Here is a 24,263-nt window from a genome sequence, read left to right as displayed (position 1 = left end):
TGACCCAAGTTAAACAATTTAAAGGCAATGCTACCAAATAAGACTGAATGTTAAGTACTGATATGAGGTATAAATCTATAAACAACCCAATAAAATATATTACGGCGGATGAAGTCAGAGGACAACATGCAGATACACTGCCCACTGAGTTACATCATTTCCTTGCTGTGGCAACAATATTAGAGGCTGACTCAAGATTGTAGGGTACAACAATAACTCAACCAAATAGGTCACAAACACTTTTCATCAAAGCACAACAGGATGCTACACTTTATCTTGGTAAATCCCTTTCAAAAACATTTCCCACATATTTTTTTCTCTCCAATCATGTGGATTTTACTTCTGAAGCTTCAATCCGCAATATGCTTCAATCTAATTCGAAGACCATGATGGGTTCATTTGTCACTGTGGAGACCGTGGCGTGGGTATGCTTCAAGATGAAACTACGTGCACCACCAGGTCCCAGACCAGCCATCCTCTCCTCACGCCGTCTTGTGCAAATAGGAGGAATGAGTCACCAAGGAGGCCCTTTTTTCCCTTCATGCAACCAGTGATGCAAAGGAACGTTACAGGAAACCTTACAGCCATGGAAGTGGATATGAGCTTCCAACACACAAGGACATGGCATGGATTGGCTGAGGTGAATTAGAGATGGCCACTTTGGGGCAATGTGCCGAGTGCCGGCATACTGCTCAAACGGAACGATGTGAACACTAAGTTGTGGAGAAACATACCAGGCATTAAGCCTAAGTTTTCCTATGCAAAGATGAATCGTAAGATTGAAAGAAAAGTACTTGAGTAACGACAACATATAAAAGAATAAACATATTGGCCTTTAAAAGACTATTCAGACAAAAAAAAGTGTCAGGTGTTTTGTGTGTACTGAACTTCAATGGGCTTAACAGGAAAAGGTTATCTACTCAGTCTGAGCTGCGATATGCACCATATGTTTCTAAAGCACAGTGAGCCAAATCCCAGAAGAACAAGCTTAAATCCTGTCATGCAGAGAGAAAAAAAGTAGGAAATTCCATTTCAGGGGTATGGCGCCTTTTTTTTTTAGACTCATTAAAAGTAATACTACGCTCAAAACATATTTTAGAGTGACCAGATTTAATTGAAAGAAAATATTAACCCCAAACATATTTTCGGAGATTAAAAATCATACATTGTTTGTGCCTACAACATGTGCTATATTTGACATCACTTTGGACATAGATCCCTAACCTCCATAAAATGACACATTTTCATAGATGTTTCTGTGTCAGTCTTAAAACCATTTCCTCTGCCAATATTTGTGTTTCTCTAGCATATTGTCCCGTTTCCCCCCCCCCAGACTCAAGGTGAAATTATATGGCTGGAGGAAGCCAACACAAATAAACCGCCTGGGCTTATGTGACAACGTCGGCATTTGTCGTGGGGCGAAAGGCCGTTAGTCTACGGGAAGACCCAGAGGATTGAGGGGCTAAATTGGAGGGGGTAGGCCACATGAGGATGGGGAGGCCTGGTCCCAGAACATCTCTCTGAGATATGGAGAACGATGGAGCTGTGTAACCGGAACCGGGTATTTTCCCTGCAGACACTCTCTCTGCTCTGATCACTCACAGCCCAGCTCTGCACAGCCTCAGCCTCACACACTGAGCAGCATTGTATTCTACTTACTTACAGAGGGGGATCTTGATTGCTCCGAGATAAAACCCCCCCCTACCTCGCTCCTCTCTTTGGATCAGATGAAACTCCCACGATTAGAGCCACGTGAGAGACAGACAGTAAAGATAAAGTCACACATTATGTCTGAATCAGTGAAAGGAGCAGAGACAGGAGCTGTAGTTGAGCGTTTCGCCAATGGCCCACTTAATCTTGATTTGTGCCAATAACAGTTGGGAGTGATGGGCGTTTCAAATGGGTGTTGACAGCGACTCTAGCACAAGGGCTTGGTTCAGTTGGACCCAATAAATGGCCAGCAGGGTGAAAGAGTGCACAGGGATAATTGAGTGACAGAGACTGTGAAGAAGGGATCGTAAACAGATGTAAAGATTTTAAATCGAACGCAAGTCTCGAGGCTCGGAATGCTGCCTTGTGCATAGGACAGACAATCCCAAAGATTGAAAGGATATGCATTAAATTCAGTCCTGCAGTCACAGCCCAGTGATACACTGCATAGAAACGTTCCTTCTCGTAATGACACTCTGAAATTATATATTTTAAACCAATAATAAGATTCAAACAAAGTAGCCGCAAGGCAATTTTCGTGCTGCTACTTATCAGAGTTGAGCTGGTGACAGTCTTCTACTTGGCCAAAAGGACAACTGTCAAACATGGCAGATGATGGATAATGTAATTGATTGGCGACTGCAGAGGTACTGAATGTTCTGAAAGAGTCCCTAATCCTAATGATAGACTGAATAAGACACTTCAGCACATTACTGATGCCCTGTCAGAAAACATTGACCGTATTTGTAGCTTGTGAAGCTGAATTGGAGTTAAACTCTACTTTCCATGCTTTGCCCTCAACCCACTGCTTATTTGAGATGTGTCCTTATTTTTTTGCGAAATGTTAAGGATTCAAATACGTCTGTACTAATTTCCATCGCTTGGTGGCATGGCTACAAAACAAGCGTGCCTTCACTGACTGGACTTGTGGGCAACATGGCAAGCAGCTAGCACTTGTTTGTTCTGCCTCTGGCTCACTCTTCAATCGGGACAGGGTTCAGCACCACGGTTGAGGCTTGGGGAAAATATGCTAATCAACAAAGTTGCTTCCTATTGGCTCTCTGTCATTTCAACAGTGTTTTCCTCCATTCCGTTCCCCTTGCTAATCATCTCTTCCTCCTTGGGAAGTGGAAAGTCAAGCAAATATGTATCTGAGACAATGCAGTCACTGTGGGCCCTAAACAAAGCAAGATTTATTCCCACACGTAGGTTTCAATAACCTACTAAACAGGTCAAATATAAGACAGTAAAAGCAATAAAATGTTAAAATGGCTCTGAATCTAAAATAAGCTAATAGAAAAATCTGAAAAATCTATCCCATATCAAAATACAGTAAAACCAATCAAGAGTAAAAAGCCAAAAATCCCAAAATGAACACCCCAAGTACAGTCTCTGCTCATCAATGTAACACATCCTATTTTATGTTCCATTTACACTCTGTTTTCATGTAATAATGAGCAACGGGCCACCCTCTTCCTGAGTTGTTTGACAGACATGTGGAAACAGTGAGATGCAGTGATAAGATCCTGATGTGTGTGGACTGAGTTAGACTCAATACGAGGGAGAGGAGAGAGCATGATATCAGCTTTTTCTTGGCAATGTTACACATCAGTGGGAATAACCATACATGATGTCACCACTTACAGAGGGAGGCCCACATTCAAAACAGGCAGGAGGGAGGGGAGGGACGTTACTCTCCCCACACAAAGAGCTTAACTACACCAGAAAGTAGGCTACGTCTAAAACTAGCCTTTAGACAGTCATACTGTAACTTCTATTCAATTGTGTGGCTAAAACAAAAGAGATGAAATAGGGCACAGACCAGCCGCATGTTCATTTAGAGACCTGCCCACATAGTTTCAGTCTGGGTGCGGGTTGGGTCGCAGTAGAGTGGAGGGCTCCAGAGATGACTTCATCGCTGACATGTGGTGCTCAGGTCAAACGTACTGTATCACGCCCAGCAGATGTTCAGAGAGGAGCACAGTGATCTAACCGCACCATGCTCTGCTTCATATCACACTCTAACCGGTGGTTAGGAGGGTCCCCAGGCCCTGTCCACCACAGGCAACATCCGTACCGCCTGGCCGACCACTCAGTTCTAAGTTCGAGATGTAGTTACTCTGGGAGTCTTGGTTTCTAAAGGGTGTTACACACAAACCAACATAAGACTGACGTGTGTACCACAATAATACACACTCATTTTAAGACTGTCCTTAACCAGTGGATGTCAGCTGCAAACCTTCAATCCAAAGGTTTAGTAACATATACTTCTGACAACACAGCCACGGGGTAAAATTACCTACCCTGGGCCCTTCCTGACCCTTTAAGGATAAGGGGTTGAAAAAAAAACATTAAACAAATATCAGCTCTCTCACACACACACAAAGCCACTGCGAGCCTCCGAGGCTGCACTCTCAGACTTGATAAGGCACACAATGAGGGCCAACCTTTACTGACTGGAGCAGCACGTCACCCAGACAGAAGAAAGCGGGTCTAAAAGGCTCCTGAAGGAAAGGCCAGGAGAAGAGGTATTTTCTTAACGGGTCATAGTTTGTTTGGGTGGCTGTGCTGATAGAATATCAGTCCTTACCATATGTTTCCTCTTCATAGCCAGCAGGGCCAGCCTGTGGGGTTTCACCACTCTTCAGACAGTTGTGGATGTAAGTGGCCTTCCATCTCGCATACTTCCTGTGCTGGATGTTCTGAAAAAGGGTAAGGAGAGAGGGAGGTGGTGGTGAATAACACATAAATAATAAAGATTAGAGAAGTGAATTAAAAGCAATTAGATAAACAATGGAGACTGGAGGAAAGGGTTTATGATACGACTGTTATGATTTTCCTTTGGCTTACGGTGGAGGGATGGGGACAAGGTGAAGAAATTGCTGTGGTTTCTAACACCCAGGTCACGAAATTCATTAGAAGTTCTATGGACCTCATTTAAAAAGTTCCCTCCTTGGTAATCTGATCTGTGGATTAATTAAATGGAAATTCTTTGGAGGAGCTAGTGAAAAACGTCACTAAAAACTACAGATTCACTTTAGTCAACATGTAAATCCAGGTAGTTTCTGATTTACCACAATTCGTTAAATGACAATCAGTCACATGCAAAGGGTCGCAGACGTAATTTCACGGTACAATGAAAACTAAAAGTCAAGTAATTGCTAAAGCAACGAACAATATCATAATTCTAATCTACCCCTGGAGATAACAATATACTAGACCTGAGGGAAGGTTTAGGACTGATGATCGCTACGATTTAACAGGCTCACATACAATCTGAGGAAGCTCTCTAGATCACCATCCACTAAAAGTTTTGTCCCTCCTCTCTCTGGTGCTGAAATGTCCCTTTTTTTTTGAAAGACATCCAAATCTCCCACAATGCATTGTGACATGCTTTGTATAAAAACGTATCTCCAGTAATCAACGAGCGGGGGACTCTGAGGCACCATTGTCTGGGTTAGTGATACAGAGAGAAAGCTCCGTGTTAAAGCAGCCTGTCCAATGAGCTTTCTACAGAGGGAAAATGCCTGGCCCTTAGGGGGGGAAGAGAGCAGCCATTCAATGAAACATTGTCTGTCATCTGCCACAGTACATCTGCAGCCACGGAGACCCATGGAGATGCTTTAAAAAAGGCCTCTGCTGTGGAGATAGTCTCTCTAGTTGTCTACTGTCCTGGGCTGGAGAGTCTATACGTTACAATCTTCACTATTTTCTCCCTCTTATTCTTTCCATGTCTTGGATTTTTTGATGGTTTTGAGAGCAGCTGTGGAACTGATGGAAGGATGAACATGTGGATAGCCAGTTGATAATACTTCAGACTCATTCACACAGTGGAAATGTATTAATGTGCTGAAATAAAAAGGTAGATGTATTTACAATATAGTCTATAGGGCAGGATAAGTGTATTCCATATTGATGACTTACCTCCTCCGATAACTCGCCGAAAACTGACAGGACATCCAACAAAAGGCTAGATGTGTAGAAGGACTTAATCATATTCCTGCAAAAATAGACAGATATATCTTTTTGAAAATGTTCAAATTCATTACACATTGTTGGATTCTTAATTAAGGCATACTGAGACCATTAAACTCAAGTGTTGAAAACCTGCCAGCCAATTGTGACAAATGTCTACAACAAGAAATGCTGCTTCACAGAACATGGATAATTCAATAATTCTCAAATAAACTCAGCAAAAAGAAAAGAAAAAAAGAAACATCCCATCCTGTCTTACAAAGATAATTCGTAAAAATCTAAATAACTTCACAGATCGTCATTGTAAAGGGTGTTTGCAAATAAATCCTGTGTGTTTGACGGTAATTTAGTTGTCTGTGTTTTTTTCGTTCTTACTGTTACTTTGTCACTATTATACTTTGCATGAGTTATGTTATGGCTCTCGTTACCATTCCAGCAAGACTGCCGGGCCAAAGGGATTCGTAACAAGGGGTGATGGTTGGATTCGCATTTATCGTCGAAGGAATGAGCGTTACACAGAGGCCTGTACTCTGGAGCTGGATCGATTTGGAGGTGGAGGGTCCGTCATGGTCTGGGGCAGTGTCTAACAGCATCATCGGACTGAGCTTGTTGTCATTGCAGGCCAGCTCAATGCTGTGTGTTACAGGGAAGCCATCCTTCTCCCTCATGTGGTACCCTTCCTGCAGGCTCATCCTGACATGACCCTCCAGCATGACAATGCCACCAGCCATATGGCTCGTTCTGTGTGCGACTGCCTGCAAGACAGGAATGTCAGTGTTCTACCATGGCCAGCGAAGAGCCCAGATCTCAATCCCATTGAGCAAGTTTGGGACCTGTTGGATCGGAGGGTGAGGGCTAGGGCCATTCCCCCCAGTAATGTCCAGAAACTTGCAGGTGCCTTGGTGGAAGAGCGGGTAACATCTCACAGCAAGAACTGGCAAATCTGGTGCATACCATGAGGAGGAGATGCACTGCAGTACTTAATGCAGCTGGTGGCCACACCAGATACTGACTGTTACTTATACCCCCCTCCCTCCCTTTGTTCAGGGACACATTATTCAATTTCTGTGGAACTTGCTCAGTTTATTTCTCAGTTGTTGAATCTCGTTATGTTCATATAAAGATTTACACGTTAGGTTTGCCGAAAATAAAATGCTGTTGACAGTGAGAGGACGTTTCTTTTTTTGCTGAGTTTGTGGGTTTGTCTCTTATGTGGTTGCATGATAATTGGGTCCAAACAGGTCCAGAATGACTAAACTAACTGTCTTGGGATTCAAATAGCAAACTATTTGCCCTGATACAACATTAGTCATGACACTAAGAGAGAGGACTGTGGGTCTGAAGCCAGAGTTCAGAGGGAACACCATTCAGTGTAGATCACACGAGTGGAACCAGGGAGGGTAAACATGTCACAAAATCCCACAGCTGGTTCCAGAAAGCATAAACACAGGGATGTAAAAAATGCAGAAACATAGGGGGCTTGCTTTCTGGGGGCTTCTAGTCCAGAGGTGTGTCATGTCAATGGAAGCCTTGTATTGGAGCCGTGCAGAGCGGAAAGTAGACCAATGTATTGAAAATCTGAATGAAGTTTCTTATTTCAGGGTTAGTTCCCATAAACATCAAACTCTGCACCTCCACACATGACATAACGTAACGTTTATGGCTTGTTTATATAGGTCCAGTTTCTTGTAAATCAAGACATTTTGTGCCGGAGTGGAATATTAATATAGCCTAATTCTCGTAATACCGACTTGTATTTTCAAAGATTTTACAAAATGTGGCTCTACACAGAACTGATGGCACCAGTTTCACTACAGACATAAATTACAATCTATCCATCCATTTACCCATACATCTCCATCTCTATATACAGAGCATTTGGAAAGTATTCAGATCCCTTGACCTTTTTCCACATTGTTACATTACAGCCTTATTCTAAAATGATTTAAATTGCGCCCCCCCCCCCTCAAGGCAGCGACAACAGCCTTGAGGCTTATTGGGTATGACGCTACAAGCTTGGCACACCTGTATTTGGGGAGTTTCTCCCATTCTTATCTGCAGATCCTCTCAAGCTCTGTCAGGTTGGATGGGGAGCATTGCTGCACAGCTATTTTCAGGTCTCTCCAGAGATGTTAGATCGGGTTCAAGTCCTGGCTCTGGCTGGGCCACTCAAGGACATTTAGAGACTTATCCTGAAGCCACTCCTGCGTTGTGTGCTTTGGGTCGTTGTCTTGTTGGAAGGTGAACCTTTACCCCAGTCAAGTCCGGAGCACTCAGGAGTACGTTTTCATCAAGTATCTCTCTGTTCCATTCATCTTTCCCTCGATCCGGACTAGTCTCCCAGTCCCTACCGCTGAAAAACTTCCCCACAACATGATGCTGCCACCACCATGCTTCACCGTAGAGATGATAGGTTTCCTCCAGAAGTGACACTTGGTACTTAGGCCAAATAGTTCAATTTTGGTTTCATCAGAGAATCTTGTTTCTCATGGTCTTAGAGTCAATTAGGTGCCTTCCATCTAGCCAATGTGCCGTAAAGACCATTGGAAAAGCATTCCAGGTGACTACTTCATGAAGCTGGTTGAGAGAACACCAAGACTGTGCAAAGCTGTCATTAAGGCAAAGGGTGGCTACTTTGAAGAATCTCAAAAATAAAATATTTAGATTTGTTTAAGACTTTTTTGGTTACTACATTATTCCATGTGTTATTTCATAGTTTTGATGTCTTCACTATTATTCTACAATGTAGAAAATAGTAAAAAGATAAAGAAAAACCCTGGAATGAGTAGGTGTGTCCAAACTTTGACTGGTACTGTGTGTGATATATACAGTGGGGCAAAAAAGTATTTAGTATTTATATATATAAGTAAGTAAGCATTTCACTGTAAGGTCTATACCTGTTGTATTCGGCACACGTGACAAATAAACGTTGATTTGGTTTGATTTGACTCTAAAAACCAGTCATGCACAGCGCCGTGGAAATCATCCTGATGTCTGGGACAATCACAGTAAATGCCTTCACACCGGCTCACCTAAACCTGAGGTTAAATAAGATTGGATTCAGTGAGAGGACAATTCAAGGCCAGACCGCTACTTCTGCAGACCTATTTATTTTACATTTATTTAACCAGGTAGGCAAGTTGAGAACAAGTTCTCATTTACAATTGCGACCTGGCCAAGATAAAGCAAAGCAATTCGACACATACAACAACATAGAGTGGAGTAAAACAAACAGAGTCAATAATACAATAGAAAAATAAGTCCATATACAATGTGAGCAAATGAGGTGATAAGAGGTAAAGGCCAAAAAAGGCCATGGTGGCGAAGTACCGTAATTTCCGGACTATAAGCCGCTACTTTATTCCCACCCTTTGAACCTCGCGGTTTATACAATCACGCGGCTAATTTATGGATTTTTCCCGCTTTCACAAGATTCATGCCGGCAAAAAAACTGAGCACCGTCACATAATGTGACATAAATCGAGCGCGCTCAAACTTCCCATCATTCTGATTACGGTAGTAATTTTGTCACCCTCATCATGGCAAAGACACGGAGAAATGCATATGATGCAGCTTTCAAGTTGAAGGCGATCGATCTGGCTGTTGGAAAAGGAAATAGAGCTGCTGCATGGGAGCTTGGCCTTAATGAGTCGATGATAAGACATTGGAAACTGCAGCGTGAGGAACTGACTCAGTGCAAAAAGACAAAAGCTTTCAGAGGGAAGAAAAGCAGATGGCCCAAAGTATTTGCAGCCACTCGACATCAGTGTAAATCGTGTATTTAAGGTGGCGCTCCTTGTTCAGTGGGAGGCTTGGATGACAAGTGGGGAGAAATCCTTCACTAAAACGGGCCGCAGGCGAATAGCATCTTATGGTCAAGTCTGCCAGTGGGTCCTGACAGCATGGAGCATTGTCAAAAAAATCCACTATCATCAACGGGTTTCGAAAGGCTGGACTGCTGCGTGTTGAAGGGGCAGCATGAGCTCAGTGGGGTATTTGCCTCCGGATGAAAGCGACAATGAAAACGATCCAACATCGGATGAAGCAATTCTGAGGCTATTCAACTCCGACACCGAAGGAGATGACTTCAGTGGTTTCAGTGCACAAGAGGAGGAAGATAGTGACCAATGACTTTCTTGGTAGGCTACTGTTTTAATTTTTGTTACAAGCCGTGTTTCGTTAAATCCTATTTATTTATGTTACAAGCCGTGTTTCGTTTAAAGGCTGTTTGTTCATTTGTTCATTTGTTTCAATGTACCGGTAGGCACCTGCAGCGTATAGACATGTGCGGCTTATTTATGTACAAAATACATATTTTTTTATAATTCAGTGGGTGCGGTTTATATTCAGGTGCGCTTAATAGTCCAGCATTACGGTAAATACAATATAGCAAGTAAAACACTGGAATAGTAGATTTGCAGTGGAAGAATGCAAAGTAGAAATAGAAATAATGGGGTGCAAAGGAACAAAAATAAATAAATAAATAAATACAGTAGGGGAAGAGGTAGTTGTTTGGGCTAAATTATAGATGGGCTATGTACAGGTGCAGTAATCTGTGAGCTGCTCTGACAGCTGGTGCTTAAAGCTAGTGAGGGAGATAAATGTTTCCAGTTTCAGAGATTTTTGTAGTTTGTTCCAGTCATTGGCAGCAGAGAACTGGAAGGAAAGGCGGCCAAAGGAAGAATTGGTTTTGGGGGTGACCAGGGAGATATACCTGCTGGAGCGCGTGCTACAGGTGGGTGCTGTTATGGTGACCAGCGAGCTGAGATAAGGGGGGACTTTATACCTAGCAGGGTCTTGTAGATGAGTAGTGGGTTCGGCGACGAGTATGAAGCAAGAGCCAGCCAACGAGAGTGTACAGGTCACAGTGGTGGGTAGTATATGGGGCTTTGGTGATAAAGCGGATGGCACTGTGATAGATTGCATCCGATTTGTTGAGTAGGGTGTTGGAGGCTATTTTGTAGATGACGTCGCTGAACTCGAGGATCGGTAGGATGGTCAGTTTCATGAGGGTATGTTTGGCAGCATGAGTGAAGGATGCTTTGTTGTGAAATAGGAAGCCAGTTCTAGATTTAACTTTGGATTGGAGATCTTTGATGCGAGTCTGAAAGGAGAGTTTACAGTCTAACCAGACACCTAGGTATTTGTAGTTGTCCACATATTCTAAGTCAGAACCCTCCAGAGTAGCAATGCTGGATGGGCGGGCAGGTGCAGGCAGTGATCAGTTGAAAAGCATGCATTTAGTTTTACTTGTATTTAAGAGCAGTTGGAAGCCACGGAAGGAGAGCTGTATGGCATTGAAGCTTGTCTGGAGGGTTGTTAACACAGTGTCCAAAGAAGAGTCAGAAGTATACAGAATGGTGTCGTCTGCGTAGAGGTGGATCAGAGACTCACCAGCAGCAAGAGTGACATTATTGATGTATACAGAGAAGTGAGTCGGCCCAAGAATTTAACCCTGTGGCACCCCCATAGAGACTGCCAGAGGCCCAGACAACAGGCCCTCCGATTTGACACACTGAACTCTATCAGAGAAGAAGTTGGTGAACCAGGCGAGGCAATCATTTGAGAAACCAAGGCTATCGAGTCTGCCGCTGAGGATGTGGTTATTGACAGAGTCGAAAGCTTTGGCCAGATCGATGAATACAGCTGCACAGTAATGTCTCTTATCGATGGCGGTTATGATGTAGTTTAGGACCTTGAGCGTGGCTGAGGTGAACCCATGACCAGCTCTGAAACCAGATTTCATAGTGGAGAAGGTACGGTGGGATTCAAAATGGTCGGTAATCTGTTTGTTAACTTGGCTTTCGAAGACCTTAGAAAGGCAGGGTAGGATAGGTCTGTAGCAGTTTGGGTCAAGAGTGTCACCCCCTTTGAAGAGGGGGATGACCGCGGCAGCTTTCCAATCTTTCGGAATCTCAGACGACAGGAAAGAGGTTGAACAGGCTACTAATAGGGGTTGCAACAATTTCGGCAGATAGTTTTAGAAAGAAAGGGTCCAGATTGTCTAGCCCGGCTGATTTGTAGGGGTCCAGATTTTGCAAGTTGCTGTGGGGGGTGCAGGGCTGTTGACCGGGATAGGGGTAGCCAGGTGGAAAGCATGGCCAGCTGTAGAAAAATGCTTATTGAAATTCTCAATTATAGTGGATTTATCAGTGGTGACAGAGTTTCCTATCCTCAGTGCAGTGGGCAGCTGGGAGGAGGTGTTCTTGTTCTCCAAGGACTTTACAGTTTCCCAGAACTTCTTTGACTTTGTGTTGCTGGAAGCACATTTCTGCTTGAAAAAGCTAGCCTTGGCTTTTCTAACAACCTGTGTATATTGGTTTCTAACTTCCCTGAAAAGTTGCATATCACGGGGGCTGTTCGATGCTAATGCAGAACGCCATAGGATGTTTTGGTGTTGGTTAAGGGCAGTCAGGTCTGGAGAGAACCAAGGGCTATATCGATCTATGTCTATATATACCTAACTGAAGGTTGTGCAATGTTTTTGTGGGTTTGTTGTTCATCTCACTGTGGTGTTGTGGAAACAAGATGGTGAGACGAAAAGAAAAACTAAATGCATCTTGAAGAACAATTCATGGCTGCCAGTAAGACTACTAGCCTATGTTGACAAATGGAGACCCAGGCGACTATTGCAGATTGTTCAACTCTGCCCACTTCTCAGCTGTACACATCTGATGTACGTTGTTGGCATTTGGTGTCATGACGCAGAGGGTGGTTCGTGGGGAAGGGGAGGTAAATGTGAAAACAGAAAGGGCTGAAAACACCATGGAGGTTCATTTACAACACATTCCAGCCTATATTCTCAACACAAGTGTGCGCTTTCATGGATTTTATCTGGCTGTTCAGCACATTGGACAGGAACTGGGCCTGCCTCGGGCTATTTACATGCATTATGTCAAAGGATTTGGACAGAGATCCTCACAAGAACTCAGTGATGGACTTCCACCCTTCAGCTATGAGATATTTTATCTCACCCCACTTTCATGCACTGTATTTCTTTTCAATATGAGGACAAAAAAAATCATTCACTGGAACAGAAGGATTTGAAAACACAAATTGTTTTTTCAACTGACCTGAGCTTAATTCTGAAAGATAAGTCAACACTGTATATAGAGCCTAGTAACACAGAGTTACAGTTGCATTAAATGTGACTATGAAAAATATAAATCACCTAGCAAAATGAATGTATTACATTGACCATATTATTTATGAAATTGATTCAGAGTTCGGGCATATAAAGTTAAAATGTGAAAAATATTTCTAAGATGCGTACTTCGAGATTTTCCAAACGCACTTATTTAAATCACTTGCGCTGCCCGCTTTGAAGTCCACAATGTACAGTCGTGGCCAAAAGTTTTGAGAATGACACAAATATTCATTTTCACAGTCTGCTGCCTCAGTTTGTGTGATGGCTATTTTCATATACTCCAGAATGTTATGAAGAGTGATCAGATGAATTGCAATTAATTGCAAAGTCCCTCTTTGCCATGAAAATGAATTGTCCACTGCATTTCAGCCCAGCCACAAAAGGACCAGCTGCCATCATGTCAGTGATTCTCTCGTTAACACAGGTGTGAGTGTTGATGAGGACAAGGCTGAAGATCACTCTGTCATGCTCATTGAGTTCGAATAACAGACTGGAAGCTTTAAAAGGAGGGTGGTGCTTGGAATCATTGTTCTTCCTCTGTCAATCATGGTTACCTGCAAGGAAACACATGCCGTCATCATTGCTTTGCACAAAAAGGGCTTCACAGGCAAGGATATTGCTGCCAGTAAGATTGCACCTAAATCAACCATTTATCGGATCATCAAGAACTTCAAGGAGAGCGGTTCAATTGTTGTGAAGAAGGCTTCAGGGTGCCCAAGAAAGTTCAGCCAGCACCAGGACCGTCTCCTAAAGTTGATTCAGCTGCGGGATCGGGACACCCCCAGTACAGAGCTTGCTCAGGAATGGCAGCAAGCAGGTGTGAGTGCATCTGCACGCACAGTGAGGCGAAGACTTTTGGAAGATGGTCTGGTGTCAAGAAGGGCATCAAAGAAGCCATTTCTCTCCAGGAAAAACATCAGGGACAGACTGATATTCTGCAAAAGGTACAGGGATTGGACTGCTGAGGACTGGGATAAAGTCATTTTCTCTGATGAATCCCCTTTCCGATTGTTTGGGGCATCTGGAAAAAAGCTTGTCCGGAGAAGACAAGGTGAGCGCTACCATCAGTCCTGCGTCATGCCAACAGTAAAGCATCCTGAGACCAATCATGTGCGGGGTTGCTTCTCAGCCAAGGGAGTGGGCTCACTCACAATTTTGCCTAAGAACACAGCCATGAATAAAGAATGGTACCAACACATCCTCCGAGGGAAACTTCTCCCAACCATCCAGGAACAGTTTGCTGACGAACAATGCCTTCTCCAGCATGATGGAGCACCTTGCCACAAGGAAAAAGTGTGGCAGGGTAGCCCAGTGGTTAGAGCGTTGAACTAGTAGCCAGAAGGTTGCAAGTTCAAATCCCCGAGCTGACAAGGTACAAATCTGTCATTCTGCCCCTGAACAGGCAGTTAACCCACTGTTCCTAGGCCGTCATTGAAAATAAGAATTTGTTCTTAAACAGACTTGCCTTTAAATAAAGTTAAATAAAAGGTAAAATTTAAAAAAAAGTGGCTTGGGGAACAAAACATCGATATTTGTGGTCCATGGCCAGGAAACTCTTAAAAAAAGACCTTAATCCCATTGAGAACTTGTGGTCAATCCTCAAGAGGCGGGTGGACAAACAAAACCCCACAAATTCTGACAAACTCCAAGCATTGATTATGCAAGAATGGGCTGCCATCAGGATGTGGCCCAGAAGTTAATTGACAGCATGCCAGGGCGGATTGCAGAGGTCTTGAAAAAGAAGGGTCAACACAGCAAATATTGACTCTTTGCAAGAACTTCATGTAATTGTCAATAAAAGCCTTTGACACGTATGAAATGCTTGTAATTATACTTCAGTATTCCATAGTAACATCTGACAAAAATATCTAAAGACACTGAAGCAGCAAACTTTGTGGAAATTTATATTGGTGTCATTCTCAAAACTTTTGGCCACGGCTGTACAGTAGGGGGGAGGTTCTAAGGGTTATGCTAGATGGTAATGGACTGCTAGATCAGACAATTAAAACCATCAGTTGTTTCATCCAGTCATAGGCTTTCATTCAAGTTCCATTCTGAGGCGTTGTGAAACCAGACGGTTCGACAGAGAAAGAGCCAGCTGGTGGATGAGATTAACACTGGTACTGACAAGATTTTATACCTTTGAAATTCAAAGCCCATAACTGGACAGAAACATAATAGGACAAAAAGGTCCAATGCTTGTTAAATTATTTCCCTTTTATACTCGATGGATTCCCTAAAATATGGGACCATGCTGTTATTCCTGCAATTACCACCATTTAAGACTAGACAAAGTTATGTACACACTTAATGCCAATCAACAGAAGAAAAACAATATTTAAATGACGCATTTAGGTAAGCTATTTTTGTTTCATCAAAAGTTAACTTGTTGAGAACAGGATATGAATCATCAGTACCGCCGATTTTTCTTGCAACTCAAGTGATGAGTGAGTTTAATAAAAACATTGCTTGTTGCTTAGAAACAAATGAGCGGATTAGTGACAACTTGTCAGCTTAAAATATGGGCGCAACGTTTTAAAAATCTAAATTGCTACCTTGCACAGGATGAATGGGGGAGATAGACATATGCAAAACGGATTGTTTAATTAGCCCTGCTAAACTAAAATTTTAAACTTCTCTCCAGTGTTCAGGACTGTGGCTGGCACTGTATCTGGGGCCTGGAGTCACCACATAGGAGACAATATCCTGTACGCCAGGGTTCTCCAACCTTTTCTAGCATGAGAGCTACTTATAAATTGGCACATTATTTTCTTCCCCTCTCCACTGCAACTCTTCCCCTGGTTTTCAACTGTCAACATACCTGGTAAGATCTGTGTTTGTCCCCCACATTTCTCTTTTATATTTTCCCAAATGATGTTCTGTTACATTTTTGCTGGTTTTAGATGATACATTTTTTTTAAATTCGATCTTAAAATGTAAATTGTTCAAAGATAAAAAAAAATATAAAAAATAGGATGTTATGAGTCCATGTCAACGCTTAAATTACATCTGAAAACAATTATTTTTTTAGGTCTGGAAGAAAACTAACACATTCCGATTTCTTTGTGTAATTCGCCTTTAATTGCTCATTTGTCCCTTTATTGCGCATCTAGTGAGAGAAGAATATGTGTCTAATGTGCCGGTCTAGTGATGGCTCTGTACTGATACTCATTTCATGGCAAAGTTTGTAAATAACAAATAATACATACAAATTATATACTTCTGCCAGGTAAGCCTACTTTGTAGTTAACATTTAATTGAGAAGGTATTCAGGAAAGTATTTCTGTCAACCCACAAGATAGTTATCACATCAACTGGTTACACATGGAGTGAGACACATGGAGTGAGTCAAATGTGTGCACCACACAAACAGACAGGCAATATTGCTGGAAATTAATTGGCACGTTTTGTGTTAGGTCTGGCTTGAAAGCCAATAGTGGCTAACTCGGGGTGGAATAATGTCAATGTTGCGTTGATTAGAATGGTAGCTTGCGGATACTTCTGAGATTCGTTTACGACAGCTTGCAGTGAAACACATGATCATTGCATGTACTTTCAGAATTGTTTGGCGAGCTACTCATACGTGGGCTGCGAGCTACTGGTAGTAATGGGAGTGCTGCTGTGTAAAACAGGGCTGTTATCTCTCACAGGCAGAAGAGCTGCTCCAGTCCAGACCCGGACTGCATAAATGGAGACCCTGGCTGGCCTGGCACCCACAGTTCATGGAAGACTCTGCTTTACTGTCCAGCCCTGCTGCTGTTGTCAGTGCCCATAACACACTCATAATGCCAGCCAGGCCTGTAACGCTACACCTGAATGGCCAATAGGAATCATCTGGCCCCTGTGGCAATATATTCACACAGACATGGCTTTGTTGCTAATTTTAGACTCTGGACTGGACTCCATGTGCAAAAGCAACAGTGTGATTATTTTGTGTCATGGTTCAGTGAAAGGAAATGGTAATCATGAGGGCTTACGTATTGGAACCAGAAGAAGATGAAGAAAAAAAAACGACATTGGAACCAGTCCATTACCATGCTGAAATTCAAGAGGCAGGGAGCGGCCTGCAGCTACAGTACAGCAGGCTGACTCTACACAAGCTATGCAGGTAGTAATGGTGAGTGAAGACACAGCCTTACTTGTGGAATCTTCCTGACCTATCCTCGTTGTCAGCATAGAGGAACATTTTTAAGGCATAGTTTTCGATGTGTGCGTTGCCGACAACTTCATGGGTGATTGAGTCACTGTCAGTCAGCTCCATCTTCATCTGAAAAACACAACAGCGTCAAATCACACAATTATGTCCTGCAGGCAGGCACATCCAAACTGAAAAACCACAGGCTCTAAGCGGCAAACATTTTTCAAAAGGCAAATCAAATCAAATCAATACAGAGTAGTTTGGAAACGCACATTCACTACATTTTCAGATCTTAGAGTGCCTTCAGAAAGTATTCACAACCCTGGCCTTTTTTCCACATTTTGTTGTGTTACAGCCTGAATTTAAACTAGATTAAATTGAGATTATTTGTCACTGGCCTACAGACAATACCCCATAAATGTCAAAGAGGAATTACGTTTTTCGAATATTTTGTAAATGAATTAAACATTTAAAGTATTCAACCCCTTTGTTATGGCAAGTCTATATACGTTCAGGACTAAAAATGTACTTCAGTCACATAATAAGTTGTATGTTTAACATGATTTTTGATTGACAACCTCATCTCTGTACCCCACATACACAACTATTGGTAAGGAGCCTCAGTCGAGCAGTGAATTTCAAACACAGATTCAACCACTAAGACTCTTGGAGCATGGCGATGTTATTAATTACACTTTGGATGATGCATCAAGTTACCCAGTCACTATAAAGATACAGGCGTCCTTCCCAACTCAGGTGCCGAAGAGGAAAGAAACTGCTCAGGGACTTCACCATGAGTTAAAAGTTTAATGATTGTGATAGGAGAAAACTGAGGATGGATCAAAAACATTGTAGTTACTCCACAATACTAACCTAATTGAAAGAGTGAATAGGAAGCCTGTAAAGAATATAAATATTCCTAAAAATTCATCCTGTTTGCAACAAGGCACTAAAGTAATACTGCAAAAAATTGTGTTAAAGCAATGAACTTTTTGTCCTGAATACAAAGTTTGGGGCAAATCCAATACAAGGTATTTCTGAGGACCACTATATATTTTCAAGCATAGTGGTGGCTGCATCATGTTATGGGTACATTTGTCATCGTTAAGGACTGGGTAGTGTTACAGGATAAAAAAGAAACGGAATGGAGCTAAGCACAAGCAAAATCCTAGAGGAAAACCTGGTTCAGTCTTCTTTTCATCAGACACTGGGAGATTAATTCACCCTTTAAGAATAACCTAAAAACACAAGGCCAAATCTACACTGGTGTCGCTTACCAAGACAACATTTAATGTTTTTACTTAACTCTGCTTGAAAATGTATGGAAAGACCTGAATATGGTTGTCTAGCAATGATCAACATCCAATTTATTAGAGCTTGAATGATTTTGAAAATTTATATTTAAAAAAAAGGGCCAATGTTGCACAATCCAGGTGTGGAAAGTTCTTACAGACTTACCCAGAAAGACTCTGCTTACAACGTATTGAATCAGAGGTGTGAATACTTATGTAAATGAGATATTTCATTCTCAAATTTGCAAACATTTCTAAAAACACATTTTTCACTTTGTCATTATGGGGTGTGTAGATGGTTGAGAAAGAATCAATCCATTTTGAGTTTAGGCTGTAACAACAAAATGTGGAATAAATCAAGGGGTATGAATACTTTCTGAAGGCACTGTAAATCTTTCAACTGACACAAAGTGCTCCTCCTAGATTCCTGGATGCTGAACAGCACACACAGACGCAGTGCATACATAAAGGGAGCCTGTGTACTGTTCTGTACATGGACCGTGTGACAAATCTGCGATGGCTGTGTTTTTTTTCTGAGAAGTGAGGCTTTCCATGTGTGACTCATTGATTCCTGGGACGCAGCAGAGAGCACACACTTTAATTCCACTCCAGAACACTCTTGTAATTAATAGAGTATAGCATGGTGGGGTGGAGGGTCTCTGGAGACGCACCAACAGATAATAACATGGACAATAACCAAGGGATGGTTTTACCGCACTCATTTCAACAACGCTGGACAATAAACCTTGTACAGAAGACCACTAGTAAACCACTGACCAAAAGGACATTGGATTTCACCGGAAAACATCAAAGCCAGTGGCCAAGAACTGGCACTTAACTTTATTACACCTCTCTTACATGGCAATGAGTCATCTATGACAATACCAGTGACTTTAAAACTTAAGTCATTCTTCTCGACCCGAATTGTGATTGGGTAGTGTTGTTAAGTTGATTTTGTCTTCACCCTTATACATGTTCAACCCGTTTGCCCCTGACAAATTAAATGACTGCTGTGTCTTAATGCTATTGTGTCTTAATGGTTTGTCGTGGCCAGTGCCCAAAAATACATCCGCAAAGCTCACTTACTGCAGCAGAGGCAGCTGTTCTCTGAGATGTTACAGTCTGCTAGAGAGCGTCAGGTTTCCTTGTAAAATCAGTAAAGCAAATAATACTGGTTACATTTCAACAGGTGGACTCTGCTCTTCTGAATGGACGTACTGTTCACGTTTTAATGAAATCTCAACCTATCCTTAAGGCAATACACAGCACAGTACATCACTTGTGCTAAAGTGTAGCGGAGTACTTGGAAGGAAGCATGCCGACTTTATAGAAAGAAGAGTCAAGGATCAAACTCCTAATTGAATCAAAGGATTCAGTTTGGATCACACCACTCCTCTGGGTTCTCTAGAAATCCATGTGGTACTAAAACAGCTTTGAAAAACACAATTTCCAATAGTTCAGGACGATACTTCCATGAAGGGCCGCTTCTTCTTTGATGGTTTGAGTGACGTCTTTCTTGCAGCCCTTTTCAAGTGTCTTAAAGCAACCCTAACATACCAGAGCTAGACCTATCGACAATCCTGTAGAAGGACTTTAGGAGAACAAAAACAAAATGGCCAGTGCATTGAAGTGACTGGGCATGCAATGTTGAAGACGCCCAATGCTGCGATCAGGAAAACAACAGCCGTTTCCATGAAACCGATGCCCATTAGTGTATAGCCTAACTACTGGCAATATCTTCCACCAGACCTTTCTTGCCTAATCCACTGCTCTAAGAAAGCTAATTAAACGATGCAGAGAACGAGCCAAGATTGCGTCTACCCCGGCCCAAACAGCAATCAGCAGCCTGAACGATGGCACTCAGCCAGCCATACTGGTCAATATGTCGAGGGCTGGGCTGCGGGCACGATTAAGCTTTTCAATGCCAGAACAAAATACAGATTGTCATCTTAATTATCCATTCTCTGCACAAAATAACAATAATTGGTTGTTTGTTTAACTAGAAATGTGTGGCTTTAGTGGAAATTAAACTGTCATTTGGTGAAATTAGAAAGTTCCACATGGTGTGTGGTGTAAGATTTCTGTTTCTTCAGTTTCATACCCTGCATTCACTTCTGGAATGGAATGAATGTCTTCCTTACTCATTTTCTCATGATTAGGGAGGACAAATAAAACAATGGTTCCACATTCACTTCCAGAAATATCATACAAGACGTAAGACAAGTTTTACAATCTGTACCGAGTCCATATTGACCTAATTTGCGATAGTGGGTTAAAAGTTAAACGTGTATTTCATAGGTTTCTTCACCACCTTTTTAAAAGCCCTTCAGACCGGATGTATCCACTGGGGCTGGCTAAGACATCCTGTTGCTGTGACATGTAATGAATCTTACTACAGCAACAGTAAAACCCGGCTCGGGGGACAAGAAAATCCCAGGGCTTTCTTTAATTGGTTCCAAAATGTCAATAAAAATCCCTGGGCACAGGAGCAAACAGCATCCTGAGGTTGCTTCCTGCTCCCCATATTAGAGGAACACCATAAAACCCTGTCTTTTGAACTCTGATGTGAATACAGTGCTCTCAAAACATTGGGGTCACCACAGTTCTCAAAGGGAACCATTTTATAAGATAAAATAGATGTTCAGAAATTGCCAATTTTTTTTCACAATTACATAAATAGATGATATAACAGTTCATTTTTACATGAGAATGTATTGGTTATTATTGTAGCTTCCTTTCCACGACATCTAACAAACGTTCCTCAATGAAGGATACACATATCAAAGAGTGAATGTTTGACAGAGAATAGATAAAGAGAACATTAAATCGTCATGTGCCAAATCTTAGTTCATGCGACACGACCACCTATGGCGCATTAAAACCTTTTTAGGAAATCTCCAGGAAAATATATGGTGATCTGGTCTTAAATCTCCGTTAAAATGCAGAGCTTGAAACTTCAAGTAGATATTAGATTTTTCATTACGTTTCACAATTCCAGTCAAAGGATTTCTGAAGGAATTCATTGTTCAAAACATACAGTGCACTCAGAAACTATTCAGACCCAATGACATTTTCCACATTTTGTTACATTACAGCCTTATTATAAAATTGATTAAATAGTTTCCCCTCAATCTACACACAATACCCCATAATGACAAAGCAAAAACAGTTAAGAATTCTTTGCAAATGTGATATTTCCATTTTTTTATATACATAAATATTCAGACCCTATACTCAGTACTTTGTTGAAGCACCTCTGGCAGCGATTACAGCCTCAAATCTTCTTGGGTAGGACACTATAAGCTTGTCACATCTGTATTTGTGGAGTTTCTCCCATTCTTCTCTGCAGATCCTCTCGAGCTCTGTCAGATGGATGTGGAGCGTCGCGGTACAGCGGCCCGATTGGTGGAGTGGTTGGAGATGGTTGTCCTTCTGGAAGGTTCTCCCATCTTAACAGAGGAACTCTCCAGCTCTGTCAGAGTGACCATCAAGTTCTTGGTCATATCCCTGACCAAGGCCCTTCTCCGCTCAGTTTTGCCGGGCGGCCAGCTCTAGGAAGTCTTGGTGGTTTGTTCTGGGGACCTTCAATGCTGCAGAAATGTTTTGGTACCCTTCCCCAGATATGTGCCTCAACACAATACTGTCTCGGAGCTCTATGGACAATTCCTTCGACCTCATGGCTTGATTTTTGTTCTGACATGCACTGTCAACTGTGAGACCTTATAGACAGGTGTGTGCCTTTCCAAATCATGTCCAATCAATAGAATTTACCACAGGTGGACATCAATCAAGTTGTAGAAACATCTCAAGGATGATCAATTGAAACAGGATGCATCTGAGCTCAATTTTGAGTCTCATAACAAAGGGTCGGAATACTTATGTAAATAAGGTATTTGTTGTTTTTTAATATATACACATTGCAAAAAATGTCTAAAAACCTGTTTTAGCCCTGTCATTATGGGATATTGTGAGTAGATTGATGAGAGGGAAAAAATAATCTATTGTAAATTCCATAAGCTTTGACTAAATGCGTTAGCAGACTCTCAAATTCCAAATTGTCCTTGGATAACTTTAAAAAGTTTACCTAATCAAATTGTGAGCTACATTATTTATTTTAGAGAGATGTAAATACCTGATGGAAAAGCTAAATCATAACTGCTTGACATTTGGCATCTGAAATAAAACATTTGGCATTCACCTTTTGACAACATTGCGAATGTGAATCAAGGAATTCATCCTCAAATTGGATTATTCAGCAATGACTGTACATTACAGATGTTAGGTTGAATCAAAGAGTATCTCACTCCTATAATTGAAAATGATGAGGTGCAGACATTTCAATCATGTCTGCAGAACTCAACCATGGGAGGCTGCCACTCTTCCGTTAATGGCCTTTTTGTGAGGCAGTGCCATAATCCACTTCTGAGGGGAAATTGAATCTGCTAGAAGGCCTGTCCCTGACTCGCTTTGGAAAAAAAGTTAAATGCCATTAATCCTAAAGAGCTCTTAGCAGCCAGGATGGGTTTGAAGATATTCATTACTGCAGTTCCCTAAAAGACATAAGTGGTGGGGTTTACTTTGTGGATAATTGTACAGAGTTGAGGAACTAGATAGCATTATCCATCTAGCCTACCTCACATTCTAGTGTTTAGTGCATTATGACATCTGACCGAAAATCTATTAAATCAACTAATAATAATGTGAATACAATGGGACAATAGTAGATAGACTTGTTATATTGTGAGCAAACCTGTTTAAACATTGCAAAGTGTAGGCTGGCTGATATCTTACCGTTTCTAACTGGTCCATCAATTTCACAAGAAACTTCCGACATTCTGGGGTTTTGCTGTCCAGTTTCATTCCCGTCTGCATAGCATAAAGCCGACCTGACAGAGAAAGAAACAGGTATCACTATTTAATCTCAGAGCAATGCGTCAGTGGTGATGTTTCACTGAAAAGGTTTCTACAATATCAAAATGTCAACACTCTCTGGTTCCCAGATCTGATCATCTGTCAAGTATTTCATTTGAGATTTTTGGCTACCGTAAGTTGATATGGTAAGAGCAAAAGTGGACTGGGTACATTGTTCTGTATGTTATGATGTGGAGGAAATCAAAAATGTGTTTTTGCGTTCACGATGAGGTCTTTCAAATTAAAGTACCCTAATAATTTGTCCAGCATGCAGTCTGAGAACCTCGAGAAATAGACCTTACTAGTTTCTTAAAACTTGAGCCTTACTTGATTATTTTCACATTCCTCTGTTAGTTATGACACTCACTTTGGGTGAAATTATTCATCCTCTCAACAGTGCAAGTCTGTGAAAGAGGCTGTGTAAATATTAGCATTATTGCGGTTGTCTCCTTAGCATTGTACCACTGAGCACATAACAGCCTGGATACACAGTCTTGGCTCTCATGTTATTAAAAACACACTGTCCGTCCACCCTCTTCTCCATGTTGCCAGATCCTTGCATGCTTCAATTGTATGCATCCAGACTCTGGACCATTAGCGCCCTTCTCTCAGTTTTCAGAGATTTAAAACATGCGCACACCCAGACATCTGGTGAGGGATAGTCCCATGAGCCTTAACGTCTTCGCTGTGTGCAACTTTTGGACTCACACTGAATGTTTGAGACGTCACTGCCAAGTCCAACAACTCTGGGCTTACAGCTGTTTCGAGTGCTGCAGTTTCCAACCAACAAAGAACTGTCTAAGTTCAGGTCATTTTTTGGACTTGGTGGGAGACGTGTGTGTGTGTCGGTGTGTGTGTGTGTGTGGGGGCTCGGGTAGTTGAAGGGCAGCTCTCGGGGAACTGTGGGGGTATCTTGGAGGGTTGGTGGCATGGCGGTTGGGAGCGGGTCCCGATTTTTGACTTTGTGGGAGATCTGTCCACGTGCCCTTGGGTGTTGACCCTGGTTGCCCCTGTGTGTCGCTCTGGATGGGAGAGGGCGAGGGTTATTTCAGACCGGAGGGAAACCTCCATCCAAGGGAATTGATCCTCT

General features: G+C 42.1%; 1 protein-coding gene across 3 annotated transcripts in view; it reads right to left on the bottom strand.

Moving 5' to 3' along the window:
* Positions 1-24,263, bottom strand: part of LOC135557604 (vacuolar protein sorting-associated protein VTA1 homolog) — a 45,342-nt gene that overhangs the window by 6,997 nt on the left and 14,082 nt on the right. For all 3 annotated transcript variants that reach the window (XM_064991024.1, XM_064991025.1, XM_064991026.1), the window contains exons 2-5: positions 23,054-23,148; positions 16,972-17,099; positions 5,635-5,710; positions 4,301-4,412 (exon numbers count right to left, since the gene is read on the bottom strand). In XM_064991024.1, coding sequence (XP_064847096.1) covers positions 4,301-4,412; positions 5,635-5,710; positions 16,972-17,099; positions 23,054-23,148 — 411 coding nt within the window. The remainder of the gene's footprint in view (positions 1-4,300; positions 4,413-5,634; positions 5,711-16,971; positions 17,100-23,053; positions 23,149-24,263) is intronic.

The sequence above is a fragment of the Oncorhynchus masou genome, chromosome 16 (assembly GCF_036934945.1).
Source record: "Oncorhynchus masou masou isolate Uvic2021 chromosome 16, UVic_Omas_1.1, whole genome shotgun sequence".
In the NCBI taxonomy this organism is placed as follows: Eukaryota; Metazoa; Chordata; class Actinopteri; order Salmoniformes; family Salmonidae; genus Oncorhynchus; species Oncorhynchus masou.
This window is presented reverse-complemented; position numbering and strand designations above follow the sequence as displayed.